Source organism: Camarhynchus parvulus, chromosome 5 (genome assembly GCF_901933205.1).
Source record: "Camarhynchus parvulus chromosome 5, STF_HiC, whole genome shotgun sequence".
Taxonomy (NCBI): Eukaryota; Metazoa; Chordata; class Aves; order Passeriformes; family Thraupidae; genus Camarhynchus; species Camarhynchus parvulus.
Window position 1 is genome coordinate 4,524,664 of NC_044575.1, and position 20,917 is coordinate 4,545,580.

General features: G+C 38.5%; 1 protein-coding gene across 1 annotated transcript in view; it reads left to right on the forward strand.

The window, feature by feature from the left end:
• The window catches only part of NELL1 (neural EGFL like 1), a 303,342-nt gene that overhangs the window by 174,454 nt on the left and 107,971 nt on the right, over positions 1–20,917 (forward strand). The window contains 1 exon segment of the mRNA XM_030948530.1: positions 8,652–8,774. Within this exon segment, the coding sequence (XP_030804390.1) occupies positions 8,652–8,774 (123 nt within the window).

Consider the following 20,917-nt stretch of genomic DNA (forward strand, 5'->3'; position numbering starts at 1 on the left):
TTGAGAACAAGTTGATAAATATTATTATGCTGTTGTATAAATTCATGATGTTCTGGTGTCTTGAAGCCTGTGTGTGTTCCTCTGGCCTGCCCATCTCCCAAACTGAGGGATCTCATGGAGAATTTCAGGGGAAGAGGGGATGTGGTAGAGCAGAATTCCTTCAGGTTGTAGAAGGACTTTGATTCCAAGAGGCAACTGCAGGCACATTTGGAATTTTATATTCAAATTAAATCCCACTATTTCTTCCTAATTACCCAAGAGTAGCATGTGCCTACTCTTTTAGAATGTAGTCTAAATAATTTCATGTTTAACACCAGGAGGTGTTTGTTGTGTCATAAATTACAAAGGCATTTTAGTTTCTTACTAAAAGAATGGCAAAGGGGGTACTTCAGCCAGCATTTTGGATGTTTAAGTGCTCCTAGGGATAGAGCTGCAGAAGGAAACAGTTGGAAGAAGGAAAAAGTGGGACTTTTCTGTTCTGCACCCTGTTCTTTCTTCTGTTTCCTTGTGGAAATGGGCAGGGTGAGCTTGAATGCTGAAGTTGGGAATGGGTATAGATAAAATTAATTTGTTTCTCTGATTCTCATGAGTAGAAAAAACACATTTGATTTTGGTTTTTTACCCAGAGTTTTCTGAATTCACAATTAGCTATTATCATTCACCAGCTTACCCTCTATCTCCAATGTAATTTCTTGTTTGATGTATGCATCTTGTTTCTAATTGCCTTGGTTTTCTGTGGGACATTCTTCCTGTGTGTTCAGAATAAAGCTTCCTTTTATTCAATCTGTTTAAAAGCTATTTCTTTTGTTTCATCACAACTTCTTATGAGCTGAAATCCTGATTCCACTAAGTCCACAATTCTGCCTAAATTAATTTTTTTTTTAATCTGTCATTTTAAAAGCCTTAGTTATTACATAGAATTCTAATGACATGCAACAAAGAATTAGTTTTTTAGAAGTATTGGCTTTCTAGAAGTATTTGGAGAGATGGCTTTCTCCTTTCTGAGTTTTCAAAGACCATTGCTTAATGGCTGCCAGATAATTAATTTTACATAAGGCCACGTACTCTATACAAACGGTATCTGTATTAATAAAAAATGGTGGCATCCAATGAGCTTGCTGTTCTGTGAGTTGTCTCTCTTGGGCATAGAAATGTTTGCTGCATTTGTGGTTCTGCACCCCACAAGCTGGCTGTTATCTCAACAATTTAGAGAACAACTTAGATTTCTTTTCAGTGCAATGAAAATATTAATAAATGGATAGTCACCATCTTTGCACAGTGTATTCCAAAGATGAATGTTGTATTATTGAAGTATGAAGGCTTTGAGGAAATAATGAAAGAGAATTCTTACAGTAAGAAAATTGTTTCCATCTTGTAAGCAAGTTTAAACTGGGGCCTTTTTTTGTAATGAGAAGTGAAAGTAGCTATAGTGAAAGACCCTTCAATGGAATGTCTCTTGTAATTCCATCCCATCTTTTTTTGAAGAGCATCTTTATTTAAAGAAAATGAAGATAAAATTTTCAGCATTCTTGCTTAAAAATAAATCCTGTGTTAAGTATACCTTTTAGAAATTATAGGTTTGAAATCCTTTATCCTTTTGCACAAATGAAAGCTATCCTGATTTTGACTCTTGACCAAAAGATTCTTAGCTTCACTTTGTGTTTTTTGCTGTATATTTTCAACGTAGAGTTCTAATTCACAATTCAATATTTTAGACAAAGCACAAACAATACAAATTCTTGATTTATTCCAAGCATGCACAGAAAAAAAAAAAGGCAAGGGAAAGCTAAAGTTGTCTAGATCCTGCCTTTATGGCCCATACAAATCTAGTAAGTGCTAACAGTGTTGTGTCTTTCAACATGGGAAAGTAGAGGCATCCTATAAATTCTGTGGTAGTTCTGGAAAATGCATGACAAGAATATACAAACAGAATATAAGCAAAGGCCATATTGCTCTTACATAATTAATAGGAAATTATTTTATTGAAAAGATCTCTTTTGTAAGAACGTGGGTATTTATAATACCCAAAACTTCAAAAGTATAGAACTGTGTTATTTTTGACTGATACTTCTGATGTTAATTGTTAGAGCTGCGTAGAGCTTTTCACAAACACTGCATTTCATGTTCATATGAAGGGAGAAAATTTACATTTTATTGTAATTGTTTATATGTATGTTTAGATATTTTTCCATTTGCTTTCATAAATACATGATAAATCCTTTTTTGTACCTTGCATGTGTTCAGAATTATTTTTTGTGGTTGTTTTTACTTACAAACAGCTTTGCAGTGTCATGTGGGAGGCTTTATGCAGAATATATTACCTCAGGCAAGCAAAATCTTTGTCTGGCACCTTTCCTTCTGCCCCCAGTGCTTTTCCTCCTGCATTCTTCCAGTTTAGTTTAGCCCAGAACAGAAAGTATTTTTTAAGTACCACAAAACAAAAGTATTTTTGTGGTTGCTTCACAGAGATTAGTCTGGAAAAGTTGTGAGAAAAAGGATTTGACAGAAATACGTGTACATGAAGGTTGCTGACTTTTTTTGTCCTTGTTTGAATATTTCAATTTATACTTCACACTGAAGTGATCAGCCATCAGCAGCTGGAATGAGAACTCATTTGAGGTGTGCAGGAGCTGCTCCAGCCTGCTCTGGGTTAACTTCCTTAGCCTTGAATAGATACGTGTGTTTTGAAGACAGCTGAAAGTTCAGTTAAAATTTAAACGAGTGATTTCACAGCATGGTTGAATGGTCTGCTGCTGCTGAAGGGGGAGCTGGTACAGCTGGTGCAGAGCCTTGACCTTTCACAGCAGTTCTCCTGTTGGCACTTGTGTTCTGCTCTCCTTGTGCCCCAGGTGTGTCCCATTTGTTGGTTTTACACAGGTGCATGGCAGGTGTTGGTGTGCTGGGCTCTCTGCCTGCTTGGGGTCCATCTCCTCAAGCACACACCGGGGGAGGCAGAGTGTGACATGTGGTATTTTCTGGGGTCACCGTCGTTGGAAGGAAAGAATGAATCTGATTCCATGTTCTTAGGAGGCTAATTTATTATTTTATTATATGATTTTATATTAAAGAATGCTATGCTAAAACTATACTAAAGAATAGAGAAAGGATACAGACAGAAGGTTTAACAAGATATTAACAAAAACTTGTGACTGACTCCTCAGAGTCTGACACAGCTGGCTGTGATTGGTCATTAAGTTAAAACAATTCACATGAAACCAATCAAACATGCACCTGTTGGATAAACAATCTCCAAACCACATTCCAAAGCAGCAAAACACAGGAGAAGCAATCAGATAATTATTGTTTTCCTTTTTCTCTGAGACTTCTCAGCTTCCCAGGAGAAGAAATCCTGGTGAAGGAATTTTTCAGAAAATATGACAGTGACAGTCACAGCTGTCTTGGCAGCCTGGTCATTGTGCTTGTTTCAGCAATTTCTTACTCATGTCATGTCCTCATGTCTTCCATGGGAAGGGTTTGCCCGCTGTGCTAACCCTGGAGAACTGCTGGGTGTGCTCTGGGGTCAGCATGCTCAGACCAGGCTGTGTTTGGGTGCAGAGGGGTTCTCTGCTCTCAGCATGCTCAGACCAGGCTGTGTTTGGGTGCAGAGGGTTCTCTCTCTCAGCATGCTCAGACCAGGCTGTGTTTTGGTGCAGGGGGCATTCTCTGCTCTCAGCATGCTCAGACCAGGCTGTGTTTGGGTGCAGAGGGTTCTCTGCTCTCAGCATGCTCAGACCAGGCTGTGTTTTGGTGCAGGGGGCATTCTCTGCTCTCAGCATGCTCAGACCAGGCTGTGTTTGGTTCAGAGGGGTTCTCTGCTCTCAGCATGCTCAGACCAGGCTGTGTTTTGGTGCAGAGGGGTTCTCTGCTGCCTGTGGGATGCCTTGGGGCTTCTTATAACCAGATGTGCAATCCTTAACCATCTACTTGAAACTATTTTCTGGTGAATTAGCTTCACTTTTTATGTGATTGTTACCTCTCTAAGACCATGTAGTACTGAAATGAATTCTGTCACTGTCCAGATGAACTTGGATTAGGCTGCTTCTGAACAAAGTAGAGGTAACTATAATACTTGTCTTCTCCAAATGTGCAAACTACTCACACAGAAGCATCAGACTTGTGATACTGTTGGTGTGGACTTCCAAAGTTGATGTATAGAATCACACAACACAGTGTGTTTTAGTAAAAGGGTGATTCATTTCTTACAAATGCTTTTGAAGGCAGATGGGCATTATCAGGTGAAGGCTAAAGGAGAAATGAACTTCATAGTCATTTCTTCAGAAGATAGCCTGACCTAGGTGTTGAACTCAGAAAATTTGCAGAAGATCCTCTCTAACATTTCGGAAAAGTTCAAGAAAGCTTTTGAAAATTGTAGGCAGTTTTTGTCCAGAAAGAAAATACTAAGTTTACTTGGGTATTTTTCTGGCCTTAGCAGTAGCTTGGTGGGTAGGAAATAGGGCCAGCCGAGTTGAAGCATCAGAGATAATGTATCCTTCCATCCCTCATCTCTACTTACAGGAAGAAAAAATAAAGTACAAAGGAAATGAGCAGTGGACGTTTGATACTTCCCATTTTTTTTTTGGCCATAGAAGATTGATATCCTTTAATTTTCTGTAAAATCTTCAGTATTGAGGATTTCAGAAGAATGATAAATGCTAGGAAAAAAGCAAAATCTTGTAATATCCTTGTTTTATGGAGAGGGGGGAAAAAGGCTCAGTAAGCTAACTGATCTTGTGGCTTTGCCATAAAGCATGAAATAGATGCAACAACCCTGTGTAACAGAAATGCTGATGTTGAAGGCAGTTCACAGAGATTTCATAAACAAATTAACATGCCTGTAAGAAAAGAATGGTGCTGCTGTTGTGGCTGTTCATCAGCAGTGGTAGCTGTTCTTGAAATAAACATTAATAATCCAGCTGAATGAGAGTTGGGTCAAGGAATTCTGTCCTTTTCAGTAAGCCTGTTCTTTTTATCTTTTCATCTTTGATCATGAACTCATTTTGTGTGTATTGTATAGCAAATAGAACTCAGAGAGATGGATGACTTCAGTCACACTTCATGGTGACAGTGTCATTTCTGAGCGTGCAGCTCATTTGTTTACATATACATACATATATGTGTGCATAAGAAACTAAAAGTTACTTTTGTTTTCATTTGCTAGAGTCTCTTTCTTGTGCTTCTCATTTCCAGCTACAAGGGAAATAGTCAAAATAGGACAACTTTGGGCTTTTTGTCCTGCCTCTGCCCTCTTTGGTGCTTTGGAACGATGCTGTTTGTGACTCCTTTCTCTTGGTGTGCAGGGTCCTTCTCTGCCAGTTCTGTTTGGTGTCTAGGCAGTATTTACTGTAACATTAAAGCAAAAGCAGGCTCTGTTTGATGTGGGGATTTGGAAAGCAGTGTGTGTATGAAAGCAATATTCTTTGCAAATTAGTCACAATCTTATTTGAGTTGAAACAGAGCATGAGCATTTCCATGCTCCCTTCCCATTGTGAACACACAAGTGTTCCAAAGGATGAGCTCCTGTGAGGGCACATAAAACCCAGGAAAACTTAGCACTGGGAGATTCTTAAGGATTTTTCATCTGGATGAAAAGAGTTTTGTACCTTGGCAGGAAATCAATGCTTTCTCATTCTTATTAGGCCTATAGCAACCTCAGCTATAGACATCTCTACTCCAGGGAAAACTTCATTTGAAGTTCCCATCCTTGCAGCCATATTACTGCTAAGAAATCTTGGGATTCTCATGCAGATGAAGTTCCCTTAGTCCTCCTTGTGCTAGCAGTGTCAGGATGCCTCATGAAGGGCAGGTTCCCATGTTCAGATTTGTTGCTGACTCTTTAAATTATATCACCTTTGATAAAACTGACCTCTGTTTACAAAATATTACCGTAGGATAGCTGCTCTGTCAGTGCTAAATGTTTTGATATTTCCAGCAGCTGTATATCTGCAGAAATGCTAAATAGTGATTTACATTGTCAAAGTCCTAGAACAACATAGCAGACTTATCCTCTCCTGTGTATTTTGGAAAAAACACATCTGGTGCCACTGTGAAGTCTTCATTTATACTTGAAGTGCTGAGAAGGTAACGGACTAATTTTGGCAATTGCTGGAATGGGAATGATCTTGTGTACACACATGGGCCTATTGCAAAGGCATGCTCATTACAGAGAATACTGACACAGGAAAGCTCAAGGCAATTAGAAGTAGGAAGAGGAGGGAGAGATTATGGAGAGGGTGTCTCTTTTAAAAGAAAGCATAATTCAGCTGCTGTAGAATGCCTCCTTGGAGGATAGCTTGATCCTTTTTGTGTCTGACCCAGCAGCCTGAGCACCATGAGACCAAAGCAGCAAAGAATCAGCCTGTGGTACAGTTTCCTTAAAGATGAAGGGGAGAACAGGCAGCCTTTCAAGAACCCTGGCATTCTCAATATGTAAGGCCTCTGAAAACTGGCAAGAAGCTGCAGTGAGTTACTAAGCAGAGCTAGGGACCAACATAAACTAACAAGTATAAATTCAAGCATGAGTTTATCAGCTGAAGCCAGGCACATATGAGAGTGTGTGTGTTTCTTGCTAAAAGCAGAGTGAGAGGCTGATATATTGCTTTGATGCTATTTAAGAGAAAATACTTGCAATCCATATCATTTTGCTGTCAAATGTATTTGAAAAATGGAAAACACGTTGGATATATGTTCTGCAAATAGTTATCAACAGTGTTCCAGAAGTATTTGGTTTAGTGGATTCTTTAGAATTCACCATTCAAATCTTACATGTCTTGAATTATCTTGAAATTGGCTGTTGTTCTTCACTGTGGCAGAGTGAGAGCATTGCAGAGGTTAATTGCAGCCTGTCAGAGCCTGTGATGCTGCTGTTCTCAATGGAGAGACTCTTCCAAAGGGCTTAGTTTAGTCTGCAAAAATGAGTATTTTGCTCGTGTTTTAGAGGCACTGCCTCTCTGTGATCTGTAGAAGGCCAGACTTACTCTCTAGTCCTTTGAACACCCTGATGCACTGGTAAAAAGCTTAAGCAAATCCCAATTCCAAGAAAGCACAGCTTTTACCTCTCAGCATATGGATATCAGCCTGATGATTGCAGTTGCGTAAATGAAGGCTACAAGGAAGGGTTCCAGATTCTGATTTTTTTATGTCAGTTATCTGTTGTGTGGTTTTAAGAAAAGTCATTGCATTCTTTTGGTTCCACTGAAGAAAACTGCAAAGGCAGCGGTGCAAAAGTGTAAAATATTCAGACTTTCTTTGTGCAATCCTATATGAGGGAAGCTCTCCTTGTAATTGCAGGAAGAAGCAGAAAGCTTTGGGGTCAGGTAACTCATCACCTCTAACTGGTGCTCTACAAGAACAAAAAGGCAGCAGGAGAGTGAAGTGCAGGAGCTGTGGCAAATTTGGCTCGGGGCAGCAGCTGGAGTTGCTGGATGAAAGCAAAATGTGGCCTGTTTGTGTGGGAGCCCCTTTGAGGCTCCATGGTGTGATTGGTGCTCTAAAAATGTGCAATGTTACTACATGCTATTAGAGCAAGAGTCAGTTCAACATGAATTAGAGCAAGCAGTTGTGACAGCTGAACTGTGTAGTTAAAGGGCAGGCTGGTAGGGCCCCTCTTGTGTTACTTAGCTTGTATTTATGATCATTGCTGCTGGTGATGGACAGTGATGTAAAGGTTAATCTTCACAGCAGATATTCTTCCCTGATAATCTTCATAGCTTTTTGTCACAGCCCTACTTTGCCTCCTCACCCATTCTTTTTTTTCTGTTTTTAACCCTAAATAATCTCCTGTTTCCATGCTCATACTGGGTTTCTGAACAGGAGCAAGCCCACAGCTGACTCCCATGCCAAGCCCCCAGCACTCAGCCACTGCAGCATCCTGCTTCTCCCATTGGTTTCCAAATGCCACATCAGCTCACTGCACAGCTCGCTAAAAGAAAAACATAAAACATAAAATGTGAAAAATGCATGTATTTTATGATTGGCTTTTTTCAAATATTAAAGTGAATATTATAGGGGTTGTGTTAGAAAGTAATGCTGGATTAATTCTCTTAAGTAGTGCATTAAATATAGTTTTAGGTTATGAAAAATGTTAAAATAGAAACTATGCTATGTAGGATACTTTTTTAAAGAAAGGACTCACGCCGAGATAGCAGCCACAGGACACCTGAATCTTTCAGAGAAAAAGAATTTATTGCTCCATTATCAGAAGAAACAAACTTCTTCCTGCCTCAAAGGCACTGTTAGGATTATGAGGAAGAAGTTGACACTGACCAGACAGAATCCTGTATTTCAATGGAATTTATGCATCATGTATGAGGTGTATGAATATGCAACAGGCTGTTGCTTTTAAGGGTTAATCCTTTGTTAACGTGGGTCCTTTTTCGGGCTTGTGCTGCCCAGAAAAGGTACCCGGACTGTCCATAACTCTTTGTCTTTATTGTCTCATATTGTCCTAATTCAATTTGTCAAAATTATTATTACTCTTAATTGTATTACTATTTTTATAACCATTTTATTAAACTTTTAAAATTTTAAAACCAAGTGATTGGCGTTTTTCACATAAAACATAAATAAACATAAAACATAAATAAATCTTGTAAATTGCTGTAAATACATCTTGTAAATAGGTTTTTTTTTTCCTTTTCCCCCTCCCCCCTTAGAGCATGATGAGTGTGGCAGTGGGCAGCACAAGTGTGATGAGAATGCAATCTGCACCAACACCATCCGGGGCCACAGCTGCACCTGCAAGCCTGGCTACGTGGGCAACGGGACCATCTGCCGAGGTGAGTCTGTCCCTGTGGGGACACCGCACACCTGCCACTTTATTATTTATCATATATCATATCTGCTGCCACTCACCTGCACTCTGGGAACTTATCAGGGCTGCATTTTGCAGTGGTGTGCTTTAAGACATCTTCCGGCAAATGACAGGAATTGGTTTGTGCATGACTTCTTAGGAAGAAGGAAATATTTTTGGAATGGAAGGAGAAAAGAGCTTTATATTTGCTGCACTGAATACTGTCATTTGAGCTAGTATAATTCAGCTTTTGAGTGGTGTTCATGTTTTATAAAATCTGGATGCTATGTGCTGTCACCTTTGGCTTTTAAGTTTTAATGAGATGCATTTTAAATTAGGAAAATTGTATTTTATGCTAGTATCATGTGGTTGTTATTTGACAAGTTGCATTGGAATCATGACTTTTTTTAACATATAAATCTTTAAATGTGCATTTTAAAGATTTCTTAGTTTTGTAAACAAGAAATAATGATAGCCAGCCATGCTTTCTGTGAAGTATTCATTTATGGAATGTCCTTTATTTAGGATTGGTTTTATGTTTTTCTTTGGGTAGAGAAAGAGAAACAAATATCTCATGGAAGGACAGAGGAGGGTTGGATTAGTGACAGCTCTGTCTTCAAGTACTACTGAGTTGTAACTCATGCATTTATGAATTATATTTGTCTCAGAAAAAGTTGGGTTTTGTCTTTTCTGGGTTTTCATACTTCCGGAACAGCATTACAGTAATAAAAACCGAAATTTTATTTTGGTTTGTTTTTTTTTTTTAATGACAACATTTGAAACTGAGGAATGTACTGGATAAAACGTTCAGTACAATTTTGGACACAAAAGCTGAATATTAATTTTTCATACTCTTGTAAATGGGCCAAACAATTCCTTAAAGGGCAATGAGCTTTGGTGTCATTCCTGTTTCAAGCTGAAGTCCTTCACCAAGATTGTCCTGTTCAGCTGCTGAATTAGCAACCATCAGATTAGTTTTGATATGACTTTTATCTGGGTACTTTCCACCAATGCCAGAACATCCCTGCACTTAAAACTAAAATGGTTAGTTAAGGATTGAATAGAGAATAGAAAAATGTACTGGAAGTGTTGGGCAAGTTAAAAAACCTTGGCCTGTCTGTATTGAAAATCAACAGGTGATACCAGGGAGAAACTCACTGCACTCTTGGTTTACAGTAAATATGAACTGCAGCACAGACAACCTGAGTTTCAGAGAAGCCTGGGTACTGAACAGCCTGACTGTAATATTTTCTTATTCTTATTACATTATTATATTAATTATACTTCTTTGAAATTGGGATGTTTGGATTAGTTAATAAAATCTATGTTTTCACACTGGTTTTCTTCATTTGCATACCTTTAATGTGCCAAAAACTCTACGTGAAACTCCTACTGCATATTTATTAATCCAGTAATGTTGTTGTTATGAAATGGCACTAGAGAAATGCTATCATGTTTTTACTCTCAAAGTTCTATTGAAACCTGAGCTACTAAAATATATATTTTATTATATAGAAATATTACATATTGTGTATATGTATGTTTACTATGCCTTGAATTGCACATGCAGGTGTAGTTATAGTTGCCTTTTTGAGATAGGTATGCAAGGAAATACAGGGATATGTGTTCTTATATTCTGACTAGAAAGCATAAATTGGAAAGACAACTGGAGATTATAGAAAGGGGTTTGCAGTCTAATAATTATTGAAGTCACTATGGATAATTCAGCACTGCATGGAATAGTCATTACTGCTAACAAGCTACTATTAGAATAATCTGCATTTTAGTGAATTATAAAACACACAATATGAAGTACTGGGTTTGATTTTCTGAGCCTGTGGTTCTGTGGTTCCATGAGGATTTCACAAGTTCGGATGCTAATTGAAGAAATGTTCCCATTTTGCTCATGAGAGCAGAAACACCACTTCTGTCTCTTTTTTACTAAGCTCAACAGTGATCCCTCACCTTCCACAGGGTTTCCTTACACAAATGCTGGCACAAGGAAAGAGGTGTGAGCATGTCAGGACAGCTATAACCTGCTGTTGGCTTGTAGTATTTTAGGGCTTTATCTTCAGGCACCACAGATTGGAAAAACATAGATAAAAGTCAAGGTGATATGTTTGCTGTAACACCAGCTGAAGATAAGATAAATGTTTCTATTCTCCTTGAGACATCTGCAAGTGCTTTATAAATGTTTACATGTTAGAGATGTGTACACACACAAGACAGTGGTTCCAACTACTACTGAAATAATAGATCTCTGTGGTTCAGTAGGAAATCTTATTAATATTATTCAGCAAAATCATAAATGGAAAAATGATGGTTTTATGATGAGAGAAAAGGACTGACTTTGTGCATGATTCTGCATTCCATTTCAGCAATTTATTTTAGCAGTGTTATAAAAAGTAAAATCAGAGTAATGATCCTCTTTGGATTTAGTGAATAAGACACTGATAGTCTTTATAAAAAACCCAGGATACTGTTATGTTTTAGAAAAGAATACATATGTAGTTGAATTAAATTGTATTGTGGGCTACTGGCAAATACAGCTCAATTACTCTGGCAGGAATTTGTGTTGTTTGCCATTTTTGTGAAAAGCACAGAAAAATGGAGCAGAAATAATATGGACATGAATATAATGATTGCTGGGGATTTATGGGAAAAAAAAACACCTTAACAAACCAAACAAACCCCAAATATTTAAGAGGAAATAGAATGTATAAAAACCCTCCAAACCTGTATAATCAGACAATCACAAATCTTGACTAGCAAAAGATCTTGTGCATAAGGAACTGCATTACTATAAATGTAGGACACTGGCTGTTTAATTAAAGACCAAATTGTGTCAAAGATGTGGAAATGGTCACGGAGGAGGGTGCTGCAGAAAGGGCACAGACCAAGACTTGAAGGGCTCAGCATTAAAAGAGATGCTGCCATAGTTTAAGTGACACTGAAAATGGAAAGAGAAGTGGAGATGAATGCAATAAAAACCCTACAAACACGAAGTTATTTATATGCAGACACTGAGGCAATAAACTAGAGACAAATAAGATGTCCTGTGGATACTCTCAATTTCACTTTAAGAAGCAAACTTTAGCATCTCAGGCAGACAGTGAAATTTGGGTAATAGATGAGAGCAGAATGAAGCTGAGGTGAGCTAAAATGACAAGGCAGGACAATGCTGTGCCATCACCATCAGTAAACTGGACAGAGCAATGGACTCAGAATCAGGTAGATTATATATCAGGATTTCTTCAGAAAATGGTAAGTAAAGCAGAGATCCATTCTGGAAGAAATTACAGCAAAAAAAGCAGAGGACAGAGGTATAACTACTTGAAAAGAGAGAGATTCTGATTCTACAGATTTGTTAAATGGCTCTTTTCTGTGAAGGAGACTTTGGAAAAAATAAAAAGAAGAGTGATTTGGGACATAGAAAATGTTATAGGTGGGTAGTGGAAGACATGTCATGCCCTTCTACTTGAATTCTCTAAATGAATTCTAGAATTCATTAGGGGGTAGAATAAGGACAATTGGAGCAATTTCATTAAACTTCAGGATAGGATGTAATAGTGCAGCATTAAGGCTGCACTTCAAGTGGAAGGGAAAGGTGATAAAAATTGGTTTAGCAACTGAGTACTCCAGTTAAAAAGAGCTGTGGTGGGCAAATGGTGCTGACTTGGTACAGCATGTTACTTTGAAGTATGCCTGTCAGGATGGACCTCGTGGGGAGTCAGTGCTTTGTGGCAGCAGTTAGAGGAAAGAAGTTTCAGTTTCCAGTTTTGGGTTCCTGGGACAACCAGGTTTGTGAATAACTCCTCACTCATAGACAGGATTGTGTGTGTGAACATAAAACACTGTCATCTATGAAATGAGTAAAACTCACTGTCTTGGCTTCAGCTGAAGAACCAGGGGTAGTGAATACAGATATAAATACCATTTTTAGACCTTAGAGGCTCTTGGTCTGTGTTTTGTTGCAGTGTTTCTGTGTGTAATCTTGACAGGGCTTGAATCTGGGAGGCTGGAAAATCTATCAGGGGAAAATGTCTTTCTCTGCTCTTTGTCCTGCTAAGTTCCAGTTCTGCTTGGCAGCCTTGCACCACATGCTGTGGCAGTGCCATGTTGAAGTAATATGTGCCATTTGTGTAAAACATAAAAGACTTTGTGCCCCACAGTCTCCTGTGCCTCAGTGAGAGGGGAGGCAGGGAACACTTGCTGTGGGATGTGCAGTCCTACAGCTTAGCAGAGTTTAGTGTGGAGCTTGTGCCCTGTACCACAGGCTGAAGCCAAACAAAAGAGCCAAGGAAGCATCATAAGGTTTCTTAAAGTAATTGATAGCATTTAGGATGAAATGCCTTAGATAAGCCCCCACCCATCATACTTTACCAGGAACAATGTGCAAGTTGCCATCCAGGTTTTGTTGCAATTAGTTGTTTTCTTTTGTACAAGGAGATTTAGATGTAGTTGGTATACAAGCCTTGTCCTAACTCTTGGTATTTTGTTGAAAATGTTTGTTTTAAAGCATAAATTTTACCCACAGACATTCTTATAAACTATCAGAAAGATAGAAGTGGCCTTGAACATATTCAGATGCTAAAGAGGAGAAGTTCCTCAGAAACATGGACGAGGTGTGTTTGCTAATCTTTCTCATGGAGAATGAACAGAAGCCTAGCATTTAATCAAGTGCAAATACTGTTCACTGTACTTTCATATTTTACATGTACAATCTGTCTAACAGGTATATTTAGTGTGCTATTAACATCTCATTTAGTGGTTTCTACTGAGGTGCAGATTTATTGGAATGATTAAATGAGGTAGATTTAGTTACAATCATACACCATAAAGCAAAGGTGTGCAATGTGACTGATGCTTGGGCAGAAAACCATCAGGTATTGTGAAATAAAAATCAAAACAGTGTTTATTCTAATTAATATTTAGGCTGTATAATGGCTTATTTCTGCCAGAGCAAAGACTACAATTTTTTTTCCCTGTTACATTTTTCTGCAACATTACACAGGAAACACTTAAGGGATTAGAACTCAATATATGGTGGAGTCTTAAAGACTAGAGCTGCTATTTCTAAGTGACTCAATTCTGGTGTAATCTGGAATTTGGTTTCTTAATTGCACTGTGGGTCCTTATGTATTTTTGCTTTGGGATGTGTATTTAGGAGTGGGATTGTTACTAGTGGACTTCCTGCTTAATTCAGGAATAAATTCTTTGGATTCTTAATATAAAAAGCAAACAGATTTTGAATAATTACTCTTATTTTTTGTATGGTAGTGGGGATAATCATAGGGAGTCTTTATTCATAATACACATAGAATGTTTCCTGGCAACAAGAGTACCTCTCAGACTTTAACAATTGCTTCTGTTTGATGTCAGTCAATGAGTTGGCCTCTTTTACATTGTTTTAATCACAAATTATAATTGGGTGGACATGTTGCTTTAGCCAATGGCACTGTGAGAGCTGTCTTTCACTGCTGTTTTCTTTGTTTCAAAGCAGGTATTTTTATATTTCTTAGTCTGAAATATATTTAATAATCTGAAAGATATGTCCATGAAAGAAGTTGTGTATCTTCCAATGTGTAGGCAGTATAGTGATGGTGTAGTAAACAGATGATTAAAGATACAATAATTTTTGTGTGTTACAGAATTTCTCCTGATAGGAAAAATACTCCAGAGTATTTTTAGTAAGAGCTAAAGAAAAAAAAAATCACTCTCTTTGGTTATTTCTGTACTGAGTCTGCTTTTTTGGGTCCCTTTTACACTGACATCAGCAAAGGCAAGGTAGATTAACTTTAAATGTCAGCAATGGGAGAGAGTCAGACGTGCTGATAGCTTGATATTAAAGCACATCAGATCACTCATGCTGCCTCTTAGGTTTATGTTTTTTGCATGCAGGTGTGCCTGCTGGAAGTGGAGTTGAAAGCCTTTATGAAGCATTGGAGTGAATTATGAATAAAATGTAGGCCAGGATAGAAAGAAACAAACATGACTTTCCCGTAGCCTTGGAATTTTTTGTGGCTTTAAGGCTTTGAATGGTTGATGTGCCTTATTATGGCTTTAATTGCTGCTCTGGTGTAATATTCACCAGTCTCATGAAAGAATATGGGAGGTTTGACTCATGCTGAGATTTTTATCTTCATTCTTCACAGTCTTGAGCTTTGTATATTTTTTTGTAGCTAATGTATAGCGAATAAATCACTGCAAAAGCAGGCAAGTGCATTCACCTGCATTTTGGTGTCATGTGGCACACGAGGAAAATGCCATGACTAGTGTAAGACACTGGGATAGTCACACTTTTTGGGTGAGGCATTCTAGATATAATTGATTCAATAATTTTAAACCAGTATGTATTTGTACAGCAGTGCAATGAGAATTACTATAATTTTTATTCATTCTAAAACTAGCATGGCTGGACACAGACTCAAGACAGTATTCTTGAAGCCTCTCAATTTTCTGTAGTCCTAAATCCACTGTACTAATAAAAATGAGAATTTGAAATTTTAACACAAGAATCTTGTATTTTTGTTCATGATCAGATATTTATCAAATGTGGTATAGTCATTCCAATGGCTATGTTTGTGTTTGGATTTTAAGTTATGTAAACTCACATTGTAAATTTGCCACGTACTTTTTAAACTCTTTCCATTGTTGTTCATAGTTTCATTGCATAGATTTAGTTGTGTGAGGTGTTGAAATTCAGATGTAATTATTTTTGTAAGTGTTGGGTTGGTGTGAGCAGGCCTTGGAAGTGGGGGGGCTACTCCCCATCTGTGCTGCTGGGGAGGAGGAGATAGAGCCTGGGAAGGAGTGAACATTGGGGGAAAGATTTATTAAGGTTTATTCCATTTCTCATTATCCTCTGATTTTGTTAGTAATAAATTCAGCAATTAGTCATAAATAATTAGTAATAAATAATTCAGTAATTAGTAATAAATTCAGTTAGTATCTGCAGGTTGAGTCTGTTCTGCCCATGAAGGTATTCAGGGGGTGATCTCTCTCTCAGTCCTGACCTCAGCCCATGAACCCTTGGTTCTATTTTCTTTCCCCTGCCCAGAGAGGCAGTGACAGAGCAGCTCTGCTGGGTGGGTGTCTCTCAACCCCTGCATTATACTGAAGGCTAAGCTGTGCCCATCTGCCAGTATGCAGCCCAGTGTCACAGCCTCTCTGAGGGCACAGTGCTCTGCTGTGTGCATGAGACTGTTCAAGGTGATTTAGAACGCACATCAGTTATGGAAATAGCTCATTTAAAACCCATGATTCATGTAACCTGTCAGAATCCAGATCCTGATCTCTTTGCTGTCACAGACTTTCTCACTGCTGTAGATTTATAACTAATTTAAAAGGAGTGTAGCAGTGATTTGTGCTTGCTGGAGAAGTGGTCTAGTCCAGAGAACTGTTGTATCTGTATAAAAGGAAGGAAAAGCTATAGTTTTGTGAAATATTTGGAAACTTAATCTGACAGGTTTTTCTGCCTGTATAAGTAAGTGCAAAGGGCTCATCAGACCTAGTCATGAGTGCTTATGAGGGTTCCTAGGTTCACATCCCAAAGTGGAGAGTCTCTTGTTGACTCAAGTTGCTTATTGTCTCCTCTTGTTTTGGTTTGCAGTCATTGCTTTCAGCTCACCTGTTCACTCTGGGGTCATGGTGCTGTGCAGCACGCACACAAAAGAATTGCCAGGTGATGACAAGTTAACAGATGTGTTTCCCACAATCTCCTGGCCAGTAAAACTGGGCTGTGTAGAAGCATGAGACTGTTTCAGTATTCTTTGCTTTCTCTTTTAAGAGCATAGTTAACAAAAGCAAAAATGTGAAGGTGTTACTTGACAATTAATTTCTGCTCCATACATTGTGCTCATTTTCTACACTGTGTTTGAGGTCACCTTAGTCAATAACTCCTGTTTGCAGCAGATACATCTCCTCCCAGGTCACTGTCACCAAAATATTGAGGAGCGCAATTTGGAGCCTCCTGAAGTCAAGATGCAGCTTTCTAATGCTACTGGAATGGTTCATTTGTGTTATACAACCTCATACTTTTCTTTTTCTTCCTGTAGTGTTGAAATCTAAAATTATCAATCATTAGCCTCAAACAGATCCTTTATTGAAAGAGCTCATTCTCTGTGATCTGCTGCTTTTTTGACAGGAGAGCAGTAGTCACCATGGACAGTGGTTTGGTCAGCAGTACTGACTGCCCTAAACTTGTAATCCTCATGAGTGAAACCCTCTCTGTTTATATCTGAGATTCTCCTGGCCTGCCCTGCGAGCTTGACATGCAGTTATTTGGAACAAATTACGTATTTTTTGATGGTGGCTGAGAAAAATCAGTTCATTAAGAGCATCTTGAAATATATCATTGCACAAAGCTGACTGCAGCGTGGGCTCAGCTCAGAGCAGCAATCAGAGCACAGTACAACAGCAGAGCAGAGTTTCCTCTTTGTGAAATCAGTTACAGTGTGCAACCATGTCAGCATTCATGTTTATGGAATAAGAACATTAAAAGGCAAGAAGAGGCCAAATAACATGCAACTGTTTCTACTCCCTTTAGAACATGACCAAACAATTTTGAAAACTGAATATAAATATCTCACTCAAATGTAAGATAAGGGTTTTGCAGTTGTTGGTTCTGGCAACAGTTTTTGGTAACACTGTGCTGGCACCCCAGTGCCAAAGAAAGTAGCCTCTCACACAGCATATAATTAATCTGGAGAGTCCTTGGTCACAGGGTGGTGAGGATGGTAGACAGAAAAACTGCTGTATGTATGAAGAACAGCCCAAACAGGGAGAGCAACATATTTGGTTTGAGAAGGGTGATGAGTAATCTTTATTCACCAGATCCTTTCCCTCTTCTTCTCCTTGATTGTTTGGGGTTATAGTTGGAGAGAGGATGCTGGGCTAATAGGGCTTCTGAAATAACCTGGTTGATTGATTTTTATGTTTTTCTAGATGGAATTATTATTAGAGCAGTCTCTTTTGGGTAAGGATAATATTTATGTGTGTTCTATTTGTACAAAAGTTTTTTTTGGAGGGGCTATTCTTTGCCATAGCAGTTGAATAGACACCATGCCGAAAATTCTTTTCAGCCTCCTCTTCCTAATAATTTCCCCCACTGCAATGCATCAAAGTAAAGCCATTAAGTGATTTGTCAAATGTGACATCCATGATTGGTACCTGATCCAGGACTCAGACTCTGTTCCCAGTCTGATAAGTCTGGTCTTAAACCACTGGGCTGTGATTTCTCCATTGAAACTATCAAAACAATTTTAAAATACCTAAAGAATCAAAGAGAAAGACTCCAAAAGCAAGCACTGGTGAATATGTAAAATTTAGGTTACCTAGTCCCGTGCATACAGTCCATGCTAATAAAATCACAGGTGTTGTGAGGTTTTTGGTCCCTCTGCCTCCTTCAGTGCACAGTACAGACACATAAATCAGGCAAGGACACAAAGTCCTGAAAATACGTGTTCTGTGTTTATTATTTTTATTTTTCATTGTGTGACCCTAGTTCTGTTAGTTACTATCCCAGTATTTGTACTGAATTTAAGACATTAGCAGGTCCTTTAGAAACCAGTATAAACTGTTCTTATCAAATGCTTGCAGTGGAGTGAGCATGCAGTTTGTCTGCCCTTGCATGAGCTCTCTGGTGTGGTGCAGAGATTTAGTTTGAGCAGCTGTCCAGGTTTTCAGGCCTGTGGCTCTCACCCTCGCATTGTCCCATGACTTGAGGAGTAGGATATTACTGTGTGGTTTTGACATTGGAGCAGGATGTGGGGAAAAGGGGCTGGGTCCCAGGTTCCCAGGTGAGTGTATTACAGCTGACTTTCTCTGCTGCTCCTGCAGACTCTTGTCTTCCCTTTCCCTCTGTTCTTTCTTCTCTTTATTTGTCCTCTCCTGGCTCAAGCACCATTTTGAAACATGATGAATGCTGTAAGATTAATAGTGTGTGATTAAACATTTACAAACTGAGTTTTTTTCACAGATTTAGGATAAGGCATATCCTTCAAATTTCTTGTGCCAAGGTGGGGGTCCTTGGCCAGTAAAAAAAACCAACAAACCACCCAACAAAAAACCCAAAAACCCAACTATCTGTTGCTTATATTGAGGAATATATGGACTTTTTTTTCTACAGTGCAGCTTCTGGTAGATATCAGAGAAGAAACTTACTACAAACTGTTTACTTGACCACATTACTGAAAATGGTATTTTATAGTAATAAAACTTGGATTGCCTTGTATGTAGGTATGGCTCACTTTGTGTGAGTTACATTGGTTGGCTTGCCAGTTTTGGAGATTGCATTTATTTTTTGAACACTGGGAATGGCAAATCTGGAAGCTGTGCAGGATGTTTGATGGGACAATTTGCATAATTTTATCTGGAAAGATTCTCCAGTTCAGCTGTTTCACAGTGGTGCTGGTGTTTTAGCCTCTGCAACATGCTGAAAAGTTGAGGCACCCCTGTGTGTGTATGGAGCTCTTATCTAAAGTGTTCAACAATAAAAATAATGAATGTGGCTATGCTAAGTGAGCATATGCTAAGTACAAGACTAACAGCAAGTTTAAACTCTATACTCAGAATGGTACCTGAAAGAGATGTTGCAATGAAAAACAATCTATTCTGGAACCTACTAAAAAAAAACAACAAATGATGCTTTGAAGCTTGTATCATCAAAATGAATTATTAGGTGAACTCAGTACACAAATTGCAAGAATAATGTGAATTAAAATAGCTCGGAACACATGATGTGCAAAGGGAATTAGAAGTTAAAGTAAACCAAGCAGAAGTGGGAATTGAAGGTGTCCTGCTTTTCAACATAATTTAAAATTCAGTCATCCAAAAGTAAAAATGAACAATTTATGTGTCATAAAACTGAAGAGTTTTTATATAAGTATTCCTGAAGGGCCAGAGCTGTGTGACCTGTGTTGTTATTCTGTCAATAAATACTCAAATAACTTAGTGTGTCACCTTGATGGTGCTTGCAGTTTTCCCAGTCCCTCCTCACACCCCTTTTCTTTTTTCTGGTTGTGAGCATAAGGAGGGGAATTGTCAATCTGAATTTTTGAAGCTGAACTTTAAAAATATTTATTTATATGACTTTATTATACACAGGCACATCAAGCTGGGTTTGAAATTTTAAAATTATGTGAAATTGAGAAAATTACCTTTTGTCTTTTAAAACTGTGAAAGCAGTACACATCCATACCTTTGTGCACGTCCATCTTACCTGTCTTCCTCTGTAGTCTTTTAATTATATTGCAGCCTTGAGGGTGTAGATTATGGGATGCATTCGCTGCCACTGATGAACAGACTGAATAACTGTTCTCAACAGTCACTCATGCTATGAAAAAGTCTCCACCCATTCCCTTGAGCATATGATTTCACAGTGTCTGATGGCTTTGTGGAGGAGCTGCTGCTGGTGGAAAGCCCTGGGATGGAAACAAATGGCAGCTGGGTGTGGGAGCTGCTGGAGCTCTTGCAGAGTTTAAGCAGGCAGCATCCATTCCCCTGTGTTAATTGTAGTGGTTTGCCCATGCTCATTAATGTGCCACTTTTATTACCCAGACACATGGCTGTACTTTTTCCTGACACCCATTATTCCTCCCTCTGAAGAGAACAAAGGAAACAACAGTCATCTGATATTGCCATGACACACGTTATTTCTCAATAAAAGATGGAGGCAATCAAATCAGTCCTGCCTGCACAGCACAGTGTTCCCTGAGCCTTCAGAGAGAGGCAAGGGAGACAATTGTTAATGTGGTAATTTTACACCTGACTGAGCAAGGTATGTGTCTAACTAAAAGTAACTGATTGACTCCAATGAGACTATTTATGTAATTAGGCACTGAGTTTTTCTGTTTCATGCTGAATATGCTTTGCTGTGTTTATATCAAACACAGAATAAACACAGACAACAAGCTTTCATCTTCCACTGAGGGTATCAGGGGCAGGTTGAATTCATAATTTCTGAAGAGAGAACTAGTAGCCAGGTCCACCTATTGCTTGTCTTTGAACCCTTGGCAAATAGAGTGGGCTTAGAGAAAGATTTAGAAACTAATTTTCAGTGACATCACAGAGGAGTAGTTAAAGCCAAAATAAAAATGAGTTGGAATCTATAAGCAATTGCTAATGGTT